The sequence below is a fragment of the Oncorhynchus kisutch genome, linkage group LG21, assembly GCF_002021735.2.
Source record: "Oncorhynchus kisutch isolate 150728-3 linkage group LG21, Okis_V2, whole genome shotgun sequence".
Lineage (NCBI taxonomy): Eukaryota > Metazoa > Chordata > Actinopteri > Salmoniformes > Salmonidae > Oncorhynchus > Oncorhynchus kisutch.
The window spans coordinates 12,090,000-12,113,549 of NC_034194.2; the positions used below are offsets into that span (position 1 = coordinate 12,090,000).

At 42.4% G+C, this 23,550-nt stretch overlaps 1 protein-coding gene across 1 annotated transcript; it reads left to right on the forward strand.

Annotated features, from left to right (window-relative positions):
- Window positions 1-432: 432 nt before the first annotated feature.
- Window positions 433-21,110, forward strand: cd109 (CD109 molecule). Its single transcript, XM_031800642.1, has 32 exons — window positions 433-602; window positions 810-838; window positions 1,336-1,575; window positions 1,724-1,849; window positions 2,287-2,326; window positions 3,911-3,992; window positions 4,204-4,297; window positions 4,447-4,585; window positions 4,720-4,829; window positions 5,206-5,484; window positions 5,642-5,743; window positions 5,991-6,053; window positions 6,175-6,351; window positions 6,554-6,706; window positions 8,120-8,197; window positions 8,323-8,392; window positions 8,494-8,608; window positions 8,761-8,878; window positions 9,683-9,796; window positions 11,085-11,303; window positions 11,534-11,675; window positions 12,399-12,575; window positions 12,661-12,742; window positions 12,826-13,054; window positions 13,160-13,331; window positions 15,080-15,270; window positions 16,137-16,292; window positions 16,429-16,494; window positions 17,718-17,851; window positions 18,053-18,209; window positions 20,147-20,249; window positions 20,355-21,110. Exons 1-32 carry the CDS (start codon window positions 434-436, stop codon window positions 20,546-20,548), a joined length of 4,320 nt encoding a protein of 1,439 aa, XP_031656502.1. The 5' UTR covers window position 433; the 3' UTR covers window positions 20,549-21,110.
- Window positions 21,111-23,550: the final 2,440 nt, after the last annotated feature.

The window sequence follows — 23,550 nt, forward strand, 5'->3', positions numbered from 1 at the left end:
TAGGAAAGAAAGGTTTTAAGTGAGGTGTTTTTTTCCCCTTTGATATGGTTGGTGGAGAGCATAATATGTATTCTCTGGGGACAGAGTAGGTGGAGTTACTTTTGAACATGTGTGAAGACTGTCACTGAAAGGACTTGGTTCCATTGATCAGTGGTGCACTTTGGTGTGTTGTTAATGCAAATGGAGTGGTTTCAAGTGTTGGGATTTCTTGGATTATTTGTTGTTTTCAGTGGAGCCCAGAACACACCAAGGTATGGGGAAAAAATGGTACTTCAAAGGTATTCTAGACAAATGTATTTGCAATCCTATACTTTTTCCATTATCGAAGCTCGTTATCGAAGATCCTCTATATTTGTTGTTATAGAGGATCAAAAAAAAAAAATGGCCTCCCTTATTTTCAAAGTTCTCTATCCTCTTTTCTTTCAGGCCCAGCATGGCCCCCAGCCCTTCATACCTGATCTCTGTTCCGAGGGTCCTAGGGCCTAGTGTCCCCATCACACTATCAGTCACTATCCTCACCAAGGCGGTGGAAGTCCAAGTCGTTACTGAGATTGTTAATGGTAATAATACTGTTGTCACAGAAACAACCACAATTCAAGGAGGTAAGACATTATTTTAAACTCAACTTTTAATATTTCTATAACTGTTTATACGCTAAATGTTTGCTTGAATTTTGTTTCACACGCCAAGCAGCAACCTTGACATTTCGCTATAATGATGTTGTATGATTATCAGTGCTTGAACTCAATTGATTATGACTCAGTCGATGATAAACATCCCTGTTTCTTTATGCCATTTTCTTCATACAGGTTCGACTGAGCTGCTGGTTCTTTCACCGGTAAGAATGTCTTTTTCTGAAATGCTTATACAATATAAAAACAATTCATGAAATAAAAGTAGCAATTAGATGCCAAAACTATCAATCTATACATGGTATGAATGAAGATACACATTTACATGTTATAGTGGCAGTGATGTTGTTACCATTTTGGTTACTTGAGTTGTAATTCCCCCTTTCAAAGTAGAGACAGTATTTTTATAGTATGTGCTGTTGATCACAGTATTGTTGGTCACAGGCACATAGAAAATCCCTCTTCAGTGTTGGTATTCAACTCTGAGGTTCCTAGCATTAAAAAAATGGGTTTATTATAAACCACCACAAACATGACAAAGTAAGTCGCGTTCGAAATATCACCGTCCACCATTGTGTCTGAGATGACAGTACACCTTAGCCTTGACTCGTGTCTGTCAGAATACTTGAATGCTTCTTCTTCCTGACCCTCTATGACCTTTGACCTATTCTGCTATTCCCCCCCCCCCCCCCCCCCTCTACAGATCCCCGACAGTGAACTGAGCTATTGGCACCCCTACACGTTGGTGGTCAAGGGCTATGTCGGGATGGGCAATATGGTGTTCACCAACTCTACGGTCCTGCGTTTTAACCCCAAAAGCTCATCCACGTTTATTCAGACAGACAAGGCCAACTACAGGCCTGGGGAGGTTGTGAAGATCCGGGCAGTGTCCATTTACCCAGATGGCAAGCCATATAAGGGCAAGATAGATATTATTATTAAGGTGTGTGTTACTGTTACCATGTCAAGTGGGTATTGTATGAACATTCAGTGTGGAAGTGATAGCAGGTGGATGGAATGGAAACTTGAGATATGAAACTATGATGGCCAGTTGATCATTCTCATTTCCTTTTATGAACACTGTGAGCCAGGATCCTAAGGCAAACATGATCCGGCAGTGGTTGTCATTGGACAGTGTTCTGGGTGTTCTGTCCAAAGAGTTTCAGCTGTCTAAGAATCCATCCCTTGGCAAGTGGACCATTGTGACTTCTGTCAATGTAAGTCCTCTTAAAATCTGAAGGACTATGCTAACGTTTTGCTGCTCAAAACATTGAGTGGTTATTATAGCTTTATTACGGCTTTTCAGGGTGATGCAGGCTATATATTTCATCTTGGCGATATTTCATCTCGTTAACAGATGGCCTTGGGGCTTGAATGTGTTTTTTGTCTGCAAATCTTCAGGAATAATTGACACTAAATACTCATAATAAATGAGTGTTATTTAAAAAATGTGTCTTCACTGAAACGTGTCTTCTGCGAACTATTACACAACGACAGCCCCCCTCATGTTGTTTTAATCAAGGGAGAGTAGAAAACTACAACGAAACTGTCCAGAAATGTTAAAAGTCTTCCTGTAGGAGGGCTAGAAACAAGCAGTACATAGTTCATTGTGCTGAAATGTGGTCACCTCTCACATTTTCTCTCTGTCTTGCAGGAAGTTGTGAGTGAAAACCAATTCAACGTGGAACATTATGGTAAGATCACTTTCATCAACGTTACATCATTGTTAAACTTAGGGCTCCAGTACCTTTTCCATACATTCTGGTAGAACAAAGGTAGATGACCCACCAGGGGATACTCACTGATGCTCTCTCATTTTGAACATGACTAAAGCTGACCTATTTACTCAGACATTCAACTAGAGCTAATAAGCTATACATTTTCCATTTACATAAGCCAAACACATTCAATAAGGTACATTTAGATTGTCTACATAGCATTTACTTATTGTGTACTTCAATATACACTACATATACAAAAGTATGTGGTCACCCCTTCAAATTAGTGGATTTGGCTAATTCAGCCACACCCGTTGCTGATTCGAGCCCACAGCCATGCCATCTCAATAGACAAGTATTGGCATTAGAATGGCCTTACTGAAGAGCTCAGTGACTTTCAACCTGGCACTGTCATAGGATGCCACCTTTCCAACAAGTCAGTTCATCAGGTTTCTGCCCTGCTAGAGCTGCCCCAGTCAACTGTAAGTGCTGTTATTGTGAAGTGGAAATGTTTAGGAGGAACAACAGCTGCCGTGAAGTGGTAGGCCACACAAGCTAACAGAACCGGACCGCCGAGTACTGAAGCGCTTAAACGTGTAAAAATCGCCTGTCCTCAGTTGCAAGACTCACTACCGAGTTCCAAACTGCCTCTGGAAGCAACATCAGCACAATAACTATTCATCGGGAGCTTCATGAAAGGGGTTTCCATGGCCAAGCAGCCGCACACAAGCCTAAGATCACCATGCGCAATGCCAAGCGTTGGCTGGAGTGGACTAAAGCTCAGCACCATTGGACTCTGGAGCAGTGGAAATGCGTTCTCGGGAGTGATGAATCACGCTTCACCATCTGGCAGTCCGACAGATGATTCTGGGTTTGGCGGATGCCAGGAGAACGCTACCTACCCAAATGCATAGTGCCAACTGTAAAGTTTGGTGGAGGAGGAATAATGGTCTGGGGCTGTTTTTCATGGGTCAGATTAGGCCCCCTAGTTCCAGTGAAGGGAAATCTTAATGCTACAGCATACAATGACACTCTACGATTCTGTACTTCCAACTTTGTGGCAAGAGTTTGGGGAAGGCCCCTTCCTGTTTCAGCATGAACATGCCCTCATGCACAAAGCTAGGTCCATACGGAAATGGTTTGTCGAAATTGGTGTGGAAGAACTTGACTGGCCTGCCCAGAGCCTTGACCTTAACCCAATCAAACACCTTTGGGATGATTTGGAATACCGACTGCGAGCCAGGCCTAAATGCCCAACATCAGTACCCGACCTCACTAATGATCTTATGGCTGAATGGAAGCAAGTCCCCCCAGCAAGTCCCCCCAGCAATGTTCCAACATCTAGTGGAAAGCCTTCCCAGAAGAGTGGAGGCTGTTTTATAGCAGCAAAGGGGGGGACCAATGCCCATGATTTTGGAATGAGATTTTTGACCAGCAGGTTTCCACATACTTTTGGTCATGTAGTGTACCTTGAATAAAAATAAACATTTGGAAAGCTTTTGCTGAGGTTTGTGTGTGATTGTAATCGATTTCAATGAATGTTCTTTGTGTTTGTTTCAGTGCTGCCCAGGTTTGAGGTGTGGATAGAGGCTCCCAGTGTCCTTCATCATGATGATACTCTCTGGGGCGTGGTCACTGCTAAGTAAATCAGTTTGATAACGTTTTACCTTATGGTTTGAACAAGGCTATGTGATTTGTGCACACATACTTGAAGAAATAGTGTCTTATAAGCCCATATGGGCTGGGCGCGAAATGGTGCATAACACTGAAAATTCAATCAAAACTATTTGGTTCCGATCATTTGAAGGTCCCACTGCAGCAAGAGGGATTGTAATCTACTCTCTCTCTCACAGATACATGTATGGGAAGCCTGTACGAGGTCACATGAACATAACCTACTTGCATCGTTTTCATGACATCGGTGTGAGTTCTGATGATTATAAAGAGGTAAGTTTGCCCCCCCCCCCTCCCAAATGTAATTTGTAGTTTTAGTCTTATGAATCACATAAGGGATCCCGTTGGCATTTGAATGACATTCATGAAACCTGAAGTGGAGATCTCTAAAAGATGATTCATTGTTTGTTATTTTTATACAGATTTACGGCTCGACGGAGTTCTCTTTTGATGTGCCTGACTACCAGGTCATGTATAAACGATTTGCAGACAACATGTATGAGGATTATGAGAACGATGAGTTTCTTACCATCATAGTTTATGTCACAGAGTCCCTGACAGGTAATCATACAGTTATTTCAAACCATATCAGTTAGATTCTGTACACTAATTTCTTAGTGAGAATGAAGAATAACGCTCTCATTCAGAGTGGACTGTTACTGATCTATAGAATCTGTTGTTTGTTGATTTTTAAGGACTGACCTATCACAGCACTATGGAGGTGGGTGTGGTTAAATGTAGATATGACCTTGCCTTCCGTGGATACCCCAGCTATATAAAGCCCTCTTTGAACTTTACCGCTGAGGTAAGCAAAATTACAAGTCTATACAGTATTGTTCAGTTGCGTGGGTGTGGAAATAAATGTTTCCAAGACCAAACATATCGGCGCAGCTCTGACAAAAGTAGGTTAAGTAGCTTTTTCACGTTCTGTATTATTGCACCTGTTTTCATGCAGCGTGATAAGTGATGCATGAGTAGGGCATATCATGGTTTCAGACTACCTCATATCAATGCCATGGAAACAAACGTACTACTATAAGTGTTTGTGCCAAACCCAGGACCTACAGAATGCTGTACGACTCCAATTCTCATCACAGAAAACATTAGAAGTCATTATGATCTTTGGAGTATGGATGTCATGTCCTGGAACACGTTTAGTTACAAACCCCTTGTTCTTGCAGCTGAAAATATCCACGTACAACAAGTGGCCCCTGACTCGAGAGGATCAGGGGAAGACTGTTACAATCTCCGTAACACAGCAAAGGCACAGTCCATGGAGCTGGGAGTTGGACGACTTGGGGTTAATGATGCCTCGTGTGCTGCTGAACTCTACTGGTCCTGGCCTCCCTCCAATGCCAGATGAGATACCAGTCCAGACAATGGTTTTACCTGTACCTGCAGATGGGGTCATCCCCATTCACATACAGCTCTCAGATAAGGTGGCAACACTCACTGTAGATGTAAGTGGCATTTTCAAAATTACTGTTTCAAAATCACTGCCAACTTCGAACAATGTACAGTATCTCTCTTTGTATTGAACTGTACCTGGGTTAGGTACCGCAGTACGTGGTCAAAATAAAGATATGATCATTTGTGATAATATTTCATATTTTTTAGGCTTCATTCAAGGACGGCTATAAGATGCTACAGGTCTATAGCAGCTACAAGTCCCCCAGTAAATTGTACCTGCAGATCCAGAAGTCCCGTTCAACTCCACAGGTAAATCTCACAGGGATGGTTAAGACATCCAGTGATTAAATACATGTTACCAAATGACTTTGTCCCTCCTAGGAGAATGTAGGAAGTCATGCTGAGACTGAGGCCCTAGATGTCATAGATGTGTGAGATGCTTTAGGCTTGAGCACCTTGTGCTAAAAATTGACCATTTCATAAATGCTAACAACATGGCGAGATCCTCGTGGTATATTTACTCTTAAGTGATAAACCAAACTTTGATTTTCTGAAGGTTGATGTCCCGCTCCAGTTGACACTTCAGAGCAATTTCCCATTGAAAGAGTTTCACTACCTGGTAAGTACCTCAAGCAGTTTACCTGTCATATAATGATACCTTAAAAGATTGATCTTCGTGTTAATCTCATCAGTTAGTATCCAAAGGTCCAGCATTCTTCTCTTGTCTCCCCTGTTTTCAGGTGATGTCCAGGGGACAGGTGCTGTCTTCTGGAAGAGGCAGCTCTTCTTCCCTCACCCTGACCCCACAGGAGTCCTGGGCTCCCTTGGCCTGCGTTGTCGTGTACTGTGTGCTTTCAGATGGCGAGATCTTCAATGATGCACTGTATGTTCCCATCGCCCAAGATCTAAAAAACAAGGTAGTTGCCACCCGCTGTTTAACTTTGAACATTTGTAGTGCTGCGCCAGCTCATGGTGCAGATTGAGACCCCCGCTGCCCTTCATCAAATCTCTCAACTGAATCGTTGGAATAAGTAGCAGTTAACCTAGCAGTGTAGTCATTCATGATCCTGACTGATATATTCTGCCCCTGTATATCATGGTGTGATCTCTCTCTGGCAGGTGTCTCTGAGCTGGAGTGAGGACAGGGCCAGGCCTGCTGATGAGGTGTCTCTCAAGGTGTCTGTTGCTGAGCCCGGTTCACTGGTGGGGATCCTGGTGGTGGATAAGGCAACACGCTGGCCCCACTCACACAATGACATCACCAAGGACATGGTGAGGAAGACCAATGTTGTAAAAGGAAAAATAACTGCCTAAAAAACATGCTTGAACTTGACTGCCACAGAATTGCAGTAATATAAGGAAAATGCATGTAAGCAGATATTGTATGTACTTCTTGTTTTGAAAGACATTGTTTGTTTCACAAAAGGGTGCGATCCATTCTGTGACCTTGGACTAGATAGTACCAGTGATGACACAGGGATGGGCAACTTTGTTGGGGGTGGGAGTCACAAAAAAATCTGAATTTACCCACACATCTAGTCAAAACATTTTACTGGCCCCCATCTTTTTATTTAACTTGGCAAATCAGTTAAGAACAAATTATTATTTACAATGACGGCCTAGGAACAGTGGATTTTTACCTTGTCAGCTCGGGGATTCGATCTAGCGACCTTTCAGCTACTGGCCCAAAGCTCTAACCACTAGGCTACCTGCCGCCTTGAAGGTGGACATATATTTTTCCTGCAATCCTACACATTTTGCCACGGGGCAGAGACAAAATGTTGCCGTTTTAAAGTCAGTTTACTGCAAATCTATAAATTTTGCAACTGTATAACACATTTAATGCAATTCTACTCATTTTGCCATGAGTTACAGACATTTTTGCAGTTTTTAAGCTAATATCTTGCAACTCTACACACTTTGCCATGACTTATGCCATGTTAATATTACATCTGAGTGAGAACGACAAACAAAATCAATGGGGGCCCACTGGAGGTCAGCTTCCCCAGGCACATGCACGGTTGGTATTTGGCCAACTTTAATACAAGTTTAGATAGCTGGATAGACTAACACACCAATCAAAAGATTGTTAGCTGACATGGTTAATTGAGTGACTGTCAGTAACATGAGAGAAGCTACTGATGCACAACCACATTTCGAAATTGCACCTGGTGTATTCTACTATTCTAACTCTCAACAGTAAGTTGAGACCCATATTTATTTTATTGTTGTTTCAACCCTCTTCTATCCTCTCCTCCTTTCCTTTCCTGTCCTCCCTCATCCCCCTGTCAACAGTTCATGGATCAGGTAATATTTGGAAATTGATCTGCGGGCATACTAAAGGGGGGGGAGCTTTTTGTTGTTTTGTGATTCCCTACAGCTTTTCATCGTCTGACTTTAATGTGCACCACACATGTTTTTTTATTTGATTTATTTCATCTTTATTTAAACCAGGTAGACCATTTTACATGATATAATATCCTGTGCAAGTACACCTATGAATCACTTTCTATTGCCCCCACCTAAGTATCGGTCAAGTGTAAACGAAGTCACTATGAACTGTCTGTTTTGAACCTGACCAAACAGGTTTTAACAATGCATAATCTTTTTGTCTTTGGCTGGTTTGTTGTGCTGTGTAGGTTGTATCAGTAGAAGGCTTTAGTGAATGATGGTGTTTTTTCTCAGGTGCTGGAGGAGATGGCAGAGTACGGCAGAAAGACGACAGGCGACATGAGAATGGGAGATCCCTACTCCATCTTTACGGTGGCTAGCTGTGACCTTGACAGGCATATCAGATGCCATAACACCATCACACATACTGTATATCACATTCCTAGGAAAATGTGCATGTTTCTTATGCTCTTTGTGATTGTTTGCTACATCCCCAGACATCTGGCATCATGGTTTTGACAGATGCCAAGTTGGAGAAGATGGGGGAGCAATTGAGACCTCAATTTCGTAAGCTCAGATATAACGACCCACAAAGCACATTGTGATTCCAGTACGCCTATGTGCAGTATTTGTCTTGGCTGTATTGACCCCAGTGTTCCCTACAGCAGGGGAGGGAATCCAATTGTTTGGAGATGAGGGGGATGATATGGAACAGGAGGAGCAGGAGCCTCGGGAACGCAGGGACTTCCCTGAGACCTGGCTGTGGCTGGACACTAACACAGGGTGATGGACAGGAACCATGGTCCATAATACGCTGGCACACACACACACACACACACAAACACACACAGACAGACACAGACACACACACTTTAATTAAATGTGCATTAATCCTACTTTTACTGACAACATGCATTTCATTATCTTGGTCACAGGAATTCTACCACAGTTGAGTTTCCTCTGACTTTACCAGACAGCATTACTACCTGGGTAGCCACTGCCTTTGTCATGTCTGCTGATCTGGGCATAGGCATCATTGAGACCCCTGCAAAGGTACTGTACTATACCCTTTAGAAGAAAAGGAAAAGCTGTACACTCTAATAGCTCCGATGCAATATTTATTTACCAACTTTTCCTGTACTATATCCTCACACACGCCCTGATCTGCATTGTTGGCGCCGTACAAGTCATTGTTCATTCCCAGATAGACTTACTCTACTTTACTCTACTCTACTTTACTCTATGATACTCTACTTTCATGTACAATACTCTACACTACTCTACTTTCTTATACAATACTCTACTCTACACTACACTACTCTACTTTCATCTCCGTTACTCTACTCTACACTACTCTACTTTACTCTACTTTTGTCTACTCTACCCTTCTCTACTCAACTTTCATCTACGATACTCTACTCTACTTTCATCCACTCTACTCTTCTATATACCCTTCTCTACTCTACTTTAATCTACAATACTCTACTCTACTTTACTCTACCTTCATCTACTCTATTCTACTCTACTTTACTCTACTTTACTCTACTCTACCCTTTTCTACTCTACTTTCATCTACGATACTCTACTGTACTGTACTGTACTCTACTCTACTTTCATCTATGTTACTCTACTATACCATTCTCTACTCTACTTTCATCTGCAACACTCTACTCTACTTTAATCTGCAATCCTCTCCTCTCCTCTCCTCTCCTCTCCTCTCCTCTCCTCTCCTCTCCTCTCCTCTCCTCTCCTCTCCTCTCCTCTCCTCTCCTCTCCTCTCCTCTCCTCTCCTCTCCTCTCCTCTCCTCTCCTCTCCTCTCCCCTCCCTCCCTCCCTCCCTCCCTCTTGTGTTTTCAGCTCACAGTGTTCCAGGACTTCTTTCTGTCCTTGAATCTACCTGCTTTCATAATCCGAGGAGAGCTGCTGGTCGTGGAGGTCACTCTCTTCAACTACCTCGAACAGGATCTCGAGGTGAGCTGCACTGTCTGGCATCAATGTGCCTGTCAGATGTCTCTGGCATAGCCACTTTGATATTGAGAATCTCTCACTGCAGTCAGTGGTGTAAAGTACTTAAGTACAAATACTTCAAAGAACTACTTAAGTCGTTTTTTGGGGTATCTGTGCCTTACTTTACTATTTATATTTTTGACAACTTTTACTTTTACTCCACTGCATTCCTAAAGAAAATAATGTACTTTTTATTCCTTACATTTTCCCTGACACCCAAAAGTATTCGTAAGGTTTTGAAGGTCTAATTCACGCACTTATCAAGAGAACATCCCTGGTCATCCCTGCTGTCTCTGATCTGTCTGACTCACTAAACACACATGCTTCGTTTGTAAATGATGTCTGAGTGTTGAACTGTGCCCCTGGCTATCCGGAAATTAAAAAGTTGGCTGGTTTAAGAAATATTTAATTATTTAGACTTTTACTTTTGATACTTAAGTACATTTCAAAGCAAATACTTTTAGACTTTTACTCAAGTAGTATTTTACTGGGTGACTTTCACTTTTACTTGAGTCATTTTCTTTTAAGGTATCTTTACTTTTACTCAAGTATGAAAATTAGGTACTTTTTCCCACTACTGACTATAGTACATCTAACAGTATTTATTTCCATTTTTTGACACATTTATCGTAACATATTTAAGCAGTAAGGCCCGAGGGGGTGTGGTTATATGGTCAATATACCACGGCTAATGGCTGTTCTTAAGCACGATGCAACACGGAGTGCCTGGATACAGCCCTTAGCTATGGTTTATTGGAAATATACCACAAACACCCAAGGTGCCATATAGCTGTTAAAACTGGTTACCAATGTAATTAGACCAGTAAAAATAAAGGTTTTTATCATACCCGTATAAGGTCTGCTATACCACGGCTTTCAGCCAATCAACATTCAGGGCTCGAACCACCCAGTTTACAATTACAAATAGAATCCTGTAATGGAGTTGCAGCCAGAACAAGAATGAACCAGTTTGGATGTTTATATGCTAGAGGTAACAAAGCATTGTACTTATTAATCCAACAGGGACCTATCCCAGGAATATCACTCCCCTCTATGTGGAGCAGGACCCAAGACAATTCATTTATCATAGTTCTAATCTGTAATATTGTTACGGGACAAACATCTGGGGGTAAAGAACAGTGTGTTTTACCTCTAAATACATTCCATGTCTTTTGAGAAGCGTGTAATGTGATCTGGGCCACTTCCCTTTCTCTCTCTCTCTCTTTGTTTTGCTCTTATTCTCCACTTCCAGGTGATGGTGATTGTTTCCCAGAGTGACTCGTTCGAGTTTGTCTTCCCGGACAATGAGGAGCTCTCTATGGCCAGTACACGTACTGTGTCTGTGGGGAGTCAGAATGGGACCTCTGTCCTATTTCCCATCAGGCTACTGGCCCTGGGGGAGATCCCAATCTCAGTCGAAGCCAAATCGTCTGTGGCCTCTGACGCCGTCCGCCGGATGGTTCTGGTCAAGGTACAGGTCACAAGTTTCACTTTAATTTGATGAACGTACAAGTCAGCGAAAGCAATTAATTTTTTCTCCTAATTGCAGTATCAAATGAATGTGTTCGTTATTTCAGCTCAAACACACAAATCTCGTTCTTGTTCAACTTCTTCAAAGGACTTTTCAGTCTCACCCAGGTTGTAATTGCATATTATTGTTCCTTTGTGCGTAATCCTTTTTCGGCCATGTCGTTTTGGTAGCCTGAAGGACTTGAGCAGTCTTTTTCGAAGACCATGTTTCTGGAGCTGGTGGGGTCAGAGAAAAGGCTTTCCAGGGAAGTGGCGTTTACCTTCCCTGCAGATGTTGTGGAGGGCAGTCAGCGAGCACAAGTGACTGCAGTCGGTACGTAAACACATCCAGCTTGGCCTCTTCCACTCCAAGTCACAAGCTAGTGACCAAAAACTCATTTTCGATGGTCTTATAACGAGCACGGTCACAATACATGAGACCTTTTTATCGCCACGTTACCCCTTTAAAATGTCAGAGTGAACGCTCTTTGAAAACACCCGAGAAAGAAGGTCAAGCGAAGACAAAAGCCTTGAACACGTTGAATCATTAGATTTCTGTGGAAAATAAGGACATGTTTGGCAACGTTTAGCTCTCTTTTTATGGTCAGCAGCTGTGTGAGTGTTTTCTTACCCTTCGGAGAATGGAATCCTAAAAGAGTCCTGTATCTGTCACTCTAGTCAACCTGTCAATCTAGCAGGCTACTTTGGATGCTTGTGTTTGTTGTCCGGTAAACATGCTTGCTGTTTTAAGTGGCAGATCTTGTAAATATGTCAGGGAAGAGCAAGTCTGGTTGTTACTTGTTTGACTAATTGTTTGTCACCATATTAAAAGAAAGCCCTTTTTTAAAAACTTGTTAAGCTGTCACCACGTGGGCTCCTTTGGATGTTGACAGGCCATAGAGATCTTATTCAATTATTAGTGTTCTAAATCCTCATTCTTTGGGATGAGCTGTCTCAGTCTGGGGATGCATTGTGAGAGTTAGACCAAGATGTCATTTCTCATGATTTCTCTCTGGTTTCTGTCGTCTTTTCTTCATTTTCCTTCTTGGTGGAGAAGGTGACATCCTTGGACCGTCCATCACGGGCCTGGAGTCCCTCATCCAGATGCCTTCTGGTTGCGGGGAGCAGAACATGATCCACTTTGCTCCCAACATATATGTCATCCAGTATCTGACCGCGTCTGGACAAGCTGACCACGATACCTTGATTAAAGCCACGTCTTACATGATGAAAGGTGCTAATAATACCAACTCATGCCACTGCGGAAATTTGTATGATGAAGATGAATAGTTAAACCTTTTTGTCCCTTATCCATGTAGGTTATGAACGTGAACTGTCCTACCAGAGAGATGACGGTTCCTTCAGTGCTTTTGGGGATAGTGACTACTCTGGAAGCACATGGTGAGAAAACTTGGCTTGTGGTTGTCTGTCTGTCTGTAAGTAACCAAGTAACCAACCCTGTATCCATGTTTTCTCTCTTGAAGGCTCTCTGCGTTCGTACTGAAGTGCTTCCTGCAGGCGAGGCCCTTCATCTCCATTGATGGCAGAGTGCTGGTCAGTACTGCTGCCTGGTTGGGGGCCCAGCAGGGGAATGATGGGGCCTTCTTGGAGCCCGGCCGGGTCATTCACACTGAGCTCCAGGGAGGCCTGGATGGCCCTGTATCTCTCACAGCCTACGTTCTCATGGCTCTACTGGAGGATGACATCTACAAGGTGGGAGTCATGCTACCATTAGATTCTGTGCTACACTATTTGGTTTGTTAAATCTGAGCCTGTTAAATCTCTGCGGTTGACGTTTTCTCTGTTTCTATTATTCAGAACATGTATGCGAGCCAAGTTTCCGGGGCCCTGATGTTTTTGGAGACCAGGCTTGCTCTAGGCATCTCCAGTAACTACAGCCTGTGTCTGACCACCTACGCTCTGACCCTGGCCAACAGCGAGAGTGCAGAACGAGCGCTGGCACAGTTGATGGGACGAGCAGAGATGAAGGGTAAACACTCGGGGAGTTGGATGGGGATGAGACACCTCTTTACTAAGGTGCTGGTTACATCTAAAAACATTTCAAGAGGAATTTAGAAAACACACAATTGTTATTTCTTGATTTCTGCATGTTTAATAGTATGTTATTCTATATACAGTTGAAGTCGGGAAGTTTACATACACCTTAGCCAAATACATTTAAACTCAGTTTTTGACAATTCCTGACATTTAATCAAACTAAAAATTCCCTGTCTTTGGTCAGTTAGGATCACCACTTTATTTTAAGAATGTGAAATGTCAGAATAATAGTAGAGAGAATGATGATGGTCAGAAGTTTATATACACTCAATTAGTATTTGGTAGCATTGCCTTTAAATTGTTTAACTTGGGTCAAACATTTCGGATAGCCTCCCACAAGCATCCAACAAGAAGTTGGGTGAACTTTGGCCCATTCCTCCTTGCAGAGCTGATGTAACTGAGTCAGGTTTGTAGGCTTCCTTGCTCGCACACGCTTTTTCAGGTCTGTCCACAAATTCTGTGTAGAATTGATGTCAGGGCTTTGTGATGGCCACTCCAATACCTTGACTTTGTTGTCCTTAAGCCATTTTGCCACAATTTTGGAAGTATGCTTGGGGTCATTGTCCATTTGGAAGACACATTTGTGACCAAGCTTTAACTTCTTGACTGATGTCTTGAAATGTTGCTTCAATATATCCACATAATTTTCCTACCTCATGATGCCATCTATTTTGTGAAGTGCACCAGTCACTCCTGCAGCGAAGCACCCTCACAACATGATGCAGTCACCCCCGTGCTTCACGGTTGGTATGGTGTTCTTCGGCTTGCAAGCCTCCCCCTTTTGCCTCCAAACATAACGATGGTCATTATGGCCAAACAGTTCTATTTTTGTCTCATCAGACCAGAGGACATTTCTCCAAAAAGTACGATCTTTGTCCCCATGTGCAGTTGCAAACCGTTGTCTGGCTTTTTTATTGCGGTTTTGGAGCAGTGGCTTCTTCCTTGCTGAGCAGCGTTTCAGGTTATGCCGATATAGGACTTGTTTTACTGTGGATATAGATACTTTTGTACCTGTTTCCTCCAGCATCTTCACAAGGTCCTTTGCTGTTGTTCTGGGATTGATTTGCACTTTTCTCACCAAAGTACGTTCATCTCTAGAAGGCAGAACGCGTCTCCTTCCTGAGCGGTATGATGGCTGCGTGGTCCCATGCGGTTTATACTTGCGTACTATTGTTTGAACGTGGTTACTTCAGGCATTTGGAAATTGCTCCCAAGGATGAGGTCTTGGCTGATTTCTTTTGATTTTCCCATGATGTCAAGGTAGGCCTTGAAATACATCCACAGGTACACCTCCAATTGACTCAAATGATGTCAATTAGCCTATCAGAAGCTTCTAAAGCCATGATGTCATTTTCTGGAATTTTCCAAGCTGTTTAAAGGCACAGTCAACTTTATGCATGTAATCTTCTGACCCACTAGAATTGTGATACAGTGAATTATAAGTGAAATAATCTGTCTGTAAACAATTGTTGGAAAAATTACTTGTGTCATGCACAAAGTAGATGTCCTAACCGACTTGCCAAAACTATAGTTTCTTAACAAGAAATTTGTGGAGTGGTTGAAAAATGACCAACCTAAGTGTCTGTAAACTTCCGACTTCAACTGTACAGCGCAAGCCTTGTCTTCTAAATGTTGATGTATTTCATTTGTGTTTCCAACCATTCCTTCCTCTGTTTGCAGACAGTGTTCCATCCTGGAGTTCATCAGGCATAGGGCTTTCTGAGTCATGGCAGCCGCGCTCCGCAGACATCGAAATGGCTGCCTACCTGCTGCTCTCCCTCCACAAGCTATCCAGGCTGGAGGAGGGCTTCAGCCTCATGAAGTGGCTCAGCCAGCAGAGGAACTACTTGGGAGGATACAGCTCCACACAGGTAAGGAAGGAAGGGTCCGTCTCTGATCCCATATCAGCAAGGCTGGTTCAGAACATATGCATTTCAAGGGTCACTGTGGGTCAGTGACGAAACCCAGATCTGTTAGACTTGGTCAGAATAGAAGCATTTAAAGAGTCAATCTCAGAGTCCAGATCAGTTAAGTTGGCTCAGAACATACTGCATTCCAGTTTCACTGAATATAACCAAAAGGAACATTCACAAAACCCAAAAGAACAATCCTCTAGTTTAGTGTCTATGGAGCCTGTTCTGTGTCAGTCACAGGGATTGAAATGAAGTCCCTCAAGTACTGTGAGGCACGTTGTGATAAAATGGACCACTTTACCCAAAGTCCCACCACGGACAGAGTTAGGGTATAACAAGATATTAGGGGCCCAAGGGCTTACAAGAGATACACAGTGACGATAGGAGTAAGGATCAACAGGCTGTATTGAGCTGGCATGCAGCTACCCGTAGAGCTGGAGAGAGGATAATAATAACCAATGGGGAAGAGGGAACAGCTGCTCTGTCTGTGTCAAATCGTTAGGGAGACTGTCTTTGGCTGGCTGAGCTAAAAGAAAAGTTATTGTATCCAAACATCCAAAGCAAAAAACAGATATTGGTTTCATTCTGTGGGAATTGGCATTCATTTATTGAAAGGGTTTTTCCGAAAATGGCCTCTTCTTGCCTCCACATTTGGACATTAAGTCTAGGGCTGTCCAAAATGGTACCCTAATTCCCCTTCATAATGCACTATTTTGACCAGGGCTCTAGGGCCCTGGTTAAACGTAGTGCCCTATATAGGGAATAGTGTACCATTTGGGACTCAACCGGAGTCTAGCTGCTTTATTGTCCCTTTCTCTCCTCAGGATACAGTGATAGCCCTGCAGGCCTTGTCTGAGTATGCAGCCTACAGTGGGTCTCAACTCATCAATCTCCACATTACAGTCAACACAGCATCCTCAACCACAGTGGCCAGCTTCCACATCAACTACACCAACTATTTGCTATACCAAAGCCGAGAGGTAAAATGAAAATATCCCCATTCAAATAAATATCTAAAAACTGTCTACCGATAAAGAACAAAGCAGCGCATGATTCTCCAGGTTGGTGACACCTTAGTGATGATGTTGCAACTGATTGCTGTGATTTACATTTTAGATCGAGACAGGCAGAGAGGTACGCTTAAAGGTTTCTGCCAGGGGCCAAGGATTCGCTCTGTTTCAGGTACCGATAATCCTAAATGTACTTGATGTCACGTCTGCCAGCAATTTCCATCAATCTCAATAATGAAAACCTGTCACCCCTGGTTTTATGATCATAATAGTAACCCCACCATGCCGAGCAATGTTGCGTCAGTAAGAGATTACATGACATTACAGACAAAAGCTAAGCCACCCTTGCTGGGCTATTGTAGTATTCACATGAACCCCATGACATAGAGGTTGCCAGTGCCTAGAACATTGTAATTATCAAGGTACAACACATGAAAAGAAAACGCTCAACTGCTGTGAATGATTACACAGCCTCCTGCATCATACCAATGACTAAACTCAATATCAAAATGATAAGAAATAACCAAAATATATAGTAAAAATGTCCACTCTGCCGTGTTATTGAGTACAACTATCTCATGCTGACACTGTCTGATTGTGTCCCAGGGAGTTTATGGTGGAGCCTCCTGCTGGAAAGTGGCCTGTAGTCTCAGTCTTCTTGACCTGTTTTCATCCCTGTGAACGGGCTGCAATAAATCAGCCCGTAGTCATTTTGAAGAAAACAATCTGTCTGTCAGTTAAACAATGGAAATGAAGCTTGTCTGTGAATTGTTTTGCTTTTCCTGTCCTTTATTTATATCTCTCAAATGATTTGTCTCTCGCTCTCTCTCTCTCTCTCTCTCTCTTCTCTCTCTCTGTCTCTGCGTCGTCTGTCCTCTGCTCTGGTTCTCTCTCTGCTGTTTCTCTTCTCCGTCGCTCTCATTTCTCTTCTTCTCTTCTCCTCCTCTCTCTCATCTCTCTCTCTCTGTCTTCTCTCTGTGCTCTTCTCTCTCCTCTCTCCTTCCTCCTCACCCTCTTGTTTCTCTCTCTCTCTCTCTCTCTCTCTCTTCTCTCTCCTCCTCTCTCTCTCCCTCTCGTCTCTCTCTGTTTCTCTCTCTCTCTCTTCTCTCTCTCTGTTTCTCCTCTCTTCTTCTTCTCTCTCTGTTTCTCTCTCTTCTCTCTCTCTCCCTCTCCTCTCTCTCTTCTCTCTCCTCTCTCTCTCTCTCTCTCTGCTCTCCGTCTTCCTCTCTCGCTCTCTCTCTTTATCTCTGTCTCTCTTTCTCTCTCTCTCTCTCTCTCTGTTTCTCTTTCTTTCTCTCTCTCTCTCTCTCTTTCTTTCTCTCTTTCTCTCTCTTTCTCTCTCTCTCTCGCTCTCTCTCTCTCTCTCTCTTTCTCTCGCGCTCTCTCTCGCTCTAGATTCATGTGTTTTACAATTTAGAGAGCAGAGGGTTGTCACGGAAATGGAGAGACACTACACAGGAGGCTTTTGATTTGCACATAGAGTTGTTTGACACTACCATGTACTACATCCATCTTTACATTTGCACAAGGTAAGTGTTAGGGTCTGGCTTGGTAACACACATTTACAGCTTAAAAATGAAAAACAAGAGAGACAACTCTGTTTTTCAATCGCCTGCTGTTAAATAAGACAGATATTGGAAAGGACCACATGGTCTGGCGTGCCAGTATGCTACTAGAGGTTTAATACCTGCCACGTTTGAGACAGCTATTTATGTATTTTTCTCTGCCAGTCTGTTGGAGGGCCAAGGCATTAACCAGACTGGCATGGCCATTCTAGACGTGGGTCTTCTCAGTGGCTTCATCTTAGCTCAGGATGGCATCGAGACCAACGATCTGGTTCGGAGAGTGGAAACGCCTCCGGGGAAAGTCATCCTCTACCTGGACTCTGTAAGTGTTACTATTATATATAAATATATATATATATATATAGTTAATTCGGAAAGTATTCAGACCCCTTTACTTTTTCCACATTTTGTTACGTTACGTACCGCCTTATTCTACAATGTATTAAATAGTGTTTTCCTCCCTCATACACCCAATACCCCATAATGACAAAGTAAAAGCAGTTTTTTAAAAACATTTTTGCTAAATAAATCAAAAATAAATATCACGTTTACATAAGTATTCTGACCCTTACTCAGTACTTTGTTCAAGCACCTTTGGCAGTGATTACAGCCTTGTCTTCTTTGGTATGATGCTACAAGCTCGCCGCACAGCTATTTTCAGGTCTCTCCAGAGATGTTCGATCGGGTTGAAGTCCGGGCTCTGGCTGGGCTACTCAAGGACATTCAGAGACTTGTCCCAAAGTCCCACTTGCGTTGCCTTGGCTGTGTACTTAGGGTCATTGTGCTGTTGGAAGGTGAACCTTCACCCCAGTCGTGAGGTCCTGAGTGCTCTGGAGCAGGTTTTCATCAAAAATCTCTCTGTACATTGCTCCGTTCATCTTTCCATCGATCATGACTAGTCTCCCAATCCCTGCCATTGAAAAACATCCCCACAGCATGATGCTGCCACCACCATGCTTCACCGTAGGGATGGTGCCAGGTTTCCTCCCGATGTGATGCTTGGCATTCAGGCTAAAGAGTTCAATCTTGGTTTCATCAGACCAGAGAATCTTTTTTCTCATGGGTTGAGAGTCCTTTAGGTGCCTTTTAGCAAACTCCAATCGGGCTGTCATGTGCCTTTTACTGAGGAGTGGCATCCGTCTGTCCACATTAAGGCCTGATTGGTGGAGTGCTGCAGAGATGGTTGTCCTTCTGGAAGGTTCTCCCATCTCCACAGAGGAACTCTGGAGCTCTGTCAGAGTGACCATTGGGTTTTTGGTCACCTCCCCCAATTGCTCAGTTTGGCTGGGCCGTCAACTCTAGGAAGAGTCTTGGTGGTTCAAACTTCTTCCATTTAATATTGATGGAGGCCACTGTGTTCTTGGGGACCTTCAATGTTGCAGAAATGTTTTGGTACCCTTCCCAAGATCTGTGCCTCGACACAATCCTGTCTTGGAGCTCTACAATCCTGTCTCAGAGCTCTACAGCTCCTGTCTCGGAGCTCTTCAACCTCTTGGCATGGTTTTTGCTCTGACATGCACTGTCAACTGTGGGACGTTATATAGACAGGTGTGTGCCTTTCCAAATCATGTCCAATCAATTGAATTTACCACAAGTGGACTCCAATCAAGTTGTAGAAACATCTCAAGGATGATCAATGGAAACAGGATGCACCTGATCTCAATTTAGAGTCTCATAGCAAAGGGTCTGAATACTTAAATTACATACATAAATAAGGCATTTCTGTTTTTTATTTTTAATACATTTGGAAGAATTTCTAAAAACCGTTTTTTTGCTTTGTCATTATGAGGTACTCTGTGTAGATTGATGAGGAGAATACAAAAAAAAAATCAATTTTTAGAATAAAGCTGTAACGTAACAAAATGTGGAAAAAGGGAAGTGGTCTGAGTACTTTCCAAATGCCCTGTATATATCCTTACCTCTTCCCCTCCGTGTGGTACTGTTTGTCTATGTGTGATGTGAGGTGTGTCTTCTACTACTGTATTGTGTGGCATGTCTACTGGTTCATGTAACAAGACCGTCAATAGGATATACCCTGTGGCACTCTCGTTCAGACAATGGCGAGGAGGAAACATATCCTTCATTGAGATAGATCTTGAAACTCTTGAGTACACAATTGTTGTCATAGGTACTCATTATAGATATGGAGGCCTTGGAAACATTAGTCAGAAGTCAAAACTTGTGTTACATGACCCCAAGTTCACTGTTCAGCAGGGAAACCAACTCTCGTTTTATTTCTCACTTTGACTCCCTCCTCAGGTGACGACAGAGGAGATGTGTGTGAAAATCCCTCTAGTCATGGACTTCAAGGTTGCCAACGTCCAGGATGCAACGGTTCTCATCTATGATTACTACGAGCCCAGTAAACAATACTTAAGTTTTGACACACATTCAAAAATGAGGCATGAGATTACTTGGTGGACTTGTGCCTGTGAACTAATTGTTCCCTTTCTTGTCTCATACCAAGGGAGGAAGACGGTGAGGACATACCAGTCCTATTGGAGGCATGACATGGACGCCTGCTCATTCTGTGGGGAAGACTGCAGCCAGTGTAAAGGACAGATGGCCTATGTGTCTAAAAGTGTATCTGTCTCCCACCATTGCCACCGTGTGGCCACTCTCGCCTGTTCTCTCCTTGTCCTCCTGGCCTGCAGCTTGTAAAAGAGATCTGTATAGACTTTTCATACCATTTAGGTTGTTTAATAATAAATAAGTGGAAACTGTGATTTTACTGAATAGGTTGGGGAAGTGTGAGGTATTTTTTTTATTTTTTTTCAATCAAGGTTTTATTAAATCTCGCTCTGCAGTATATTTTGTCTTAGGCATCTCAAAGTCATGCACTGGAATGTTTGTAAATACTGTTTAGAATTTTTTATTGGACTTCTAAGTGAAATATAAATAGAGGTACCAGAGCGGAACATTACCCAGGTCGTCGCTGTGAATGAGAATGTGTTCTCAGTCGACTTACCTGGTAAACATAACGGATAAATCAAAATTACAGGCATATTATGCATTTATTTGAATTCTTCTTGTTCTTCTATTTGAATTCTTCTTTATTTGAATGAATTCTTCATCACTTTTAAGGCATTAATGACAAGTACAATATAGTATTTCACAATTAATATAATGACTGACTGTCACAATCTGATATGTCTTCATATGTTGGGTATGAAAGTGTACAATGTAATATAAAGTCTGTTGAATAAAGAGAAAGACACCCTTCTCTGAGAGTAGACTGACTGACCTGAGAGGAGTTGAGAGCACTTTAGTAATACAGGTGTAGGATCTTAATTGTATCACCCTGTTGTTGCAGGAAATGTCCTGCACAGTAGGAAATGAAAATGTTTAGTATGTTCAACGTTTAAAAAGTATTCTAAAGTCTGTAATTTCCACTTAAACATGTCAGACTTGATTTGCCCTAACTAAAAATGTATCCACCCCTACAAAAATATACATTCATTATAATCCACACAATAATTCACATTTCTTGTTGCTGCAGTATTATTTTCCCACAGTGACAAACTGGTCAATTTTAGATCCTACAGCTGTATATACTCAAGTGGCTGGCAACAGGAAACAGCAGAACAGATCAGACAACAAATAGTTCACAACACCTCCAGCCTCTCATGCAGACCTTTTTGAAGTAAATGACAGACAGTATGCATCGGCGCATACTCTTTGGAAATTACCCATTGCAGAAAGAGTGGAGTTTTAAAGATCCAATGCAGCTGTTTTGATCTCAATAACAAATCATTTATGGGTAACACTTAAGTACCTTACTGTGATTGTTTTAAATTAAAATTGTTTAAGCAAAAAGCTATTTATCAAGCAAGAATTTTGCTAGGACTGTCTGGGAGTGGTCTGAGTGACCTAGGGGCCTAATTCGAGGAGCCTAATTGAAGGGATATGTAACCTGAAAACTAGCTGTTATTGGCAGAGAGGAGGGTGAACTCTCTTTGTTATTGGCCTATTAACTTATACCACCTGTTGATGTAGCCAGGTGGTCCAAAACCCGACCCATGCGAAACAAGCTGAAATTTCAGGCAGTCTTTTCAAACTGCTCTTACATTTAAAAAAGGGGCGTTGTCATCATTATCGTAATTTCACAGTATTGTAATGAAACAGCAGGGAGCAGGTCTCGATCACCTCGGCCTTCTAGCCCGAGGTCTGGCGCGCTATCGACTGTGCCTCAAAAGCATGCTCGTGCGGCAGAGTCAATATCCGCTCTTATAAACTCAGGATCGTTACAGTATTATTCCAATCTCATAGTATGGAAATATACATAAAACACAGGAAATCGCGCTTTTGACTGCACTTTAAAGAAAATATTGACCCATTTGATAGTTTTGTGCATCTCTGAGCGATGTTCTGTCGATTCCTGGCGTCATTTCATGTGCTCATGTGTATCTGAGCTATCCGTTTAAGCAGACAGAAATACAGCTGGTATGACAAGTTTTGCTCACTGTATTTCTGTCTGCTTGAATAGCTCAGATACACATGAAAACATGACATGACAATGGAAATCGATAGAACATCGCTCACAGATGCACGAAAACAATATATCATTCAAAACGGGTAAATATTTTCTTGAATACAACAAGCTGTCTCCATGACGATGAATTACAACAATCACACTGCCCTTACTGGACGCAGAATGAGGAGAAGAGAGAGTTACGTGAATAAGGTGATAACATTTTTTTTTTTCATCGGCACAAAAAAATATGAGTGGGGTTGGAGAGCTGGCCCTGACCTAACAAAGTAAAGGAACCAACCCACTGGGCACACACTGGTTGAATCAACGTTGTTTCCGCCTCATTTTTAGGAATTATGCTGAATTAACGTGGAATAGACGTTGAATTGACGTCTGTGCCCAGTGTAGTGTATGACGTTAGTCTATTAGGTCATTTTTGACCTCATGTTCTGGATCCTTTGTAATATTCGGAGTTCCTTTGAGGTTTTTCTGGGTCGATGGATGCCCTCTGGTCCTTGGCATGCTGTTTCACACTGCTGTTTTTTATTTATTGGCATTCCTCCTGACAACAGGGGAAACACTTCTATCACTACATACTACTCCTTTGCTGGTAGTGTACTTTCCATGGCAGATATTGGTAGAATAATTTTGTTACGATTCTTCAATATTGTACTCACTACCAGCATTGTAACGCTGATTACTCAGAAAGTGTGATGGATGTTGTTAATTCGTATAGTTCTGCAGAGTTTACATACATTTACCCTGTTGATTATGTAGGATTATTTTAAGTCACTGTTTTGTAGTTCTCAAATATGGTGAATCTGTTGTTTTGGAATAGTAAGGGTCATTTAATATCTGTCTAGCTACTTTTTTTTTTTTTAGCTCTGTGGATTATCTACCTAGTTACTACTTAGCTCTACCTTGCTCTATTCTGATTGGTCAGATGTAGGCTAATCGTTGGGACAGAACAAGAAGTAGTTGAGTTGATGCATGGGTGTGAATATGGTCAGCTCAAAAGAGAGATCGGTGTCCATCCAGTGTTTGTCTATGGAGAGTAATCCATCCATCATCTAGAGAACCTTCAAACTACTATACAATCAAATAAGTCACAAGGTTCTCTATATGTGTAAATGTCAATGAGCCGAAGTGTTGCTTCTTCCAGAGGAGGGGAACCCTGTCTTTGCTAACCGGT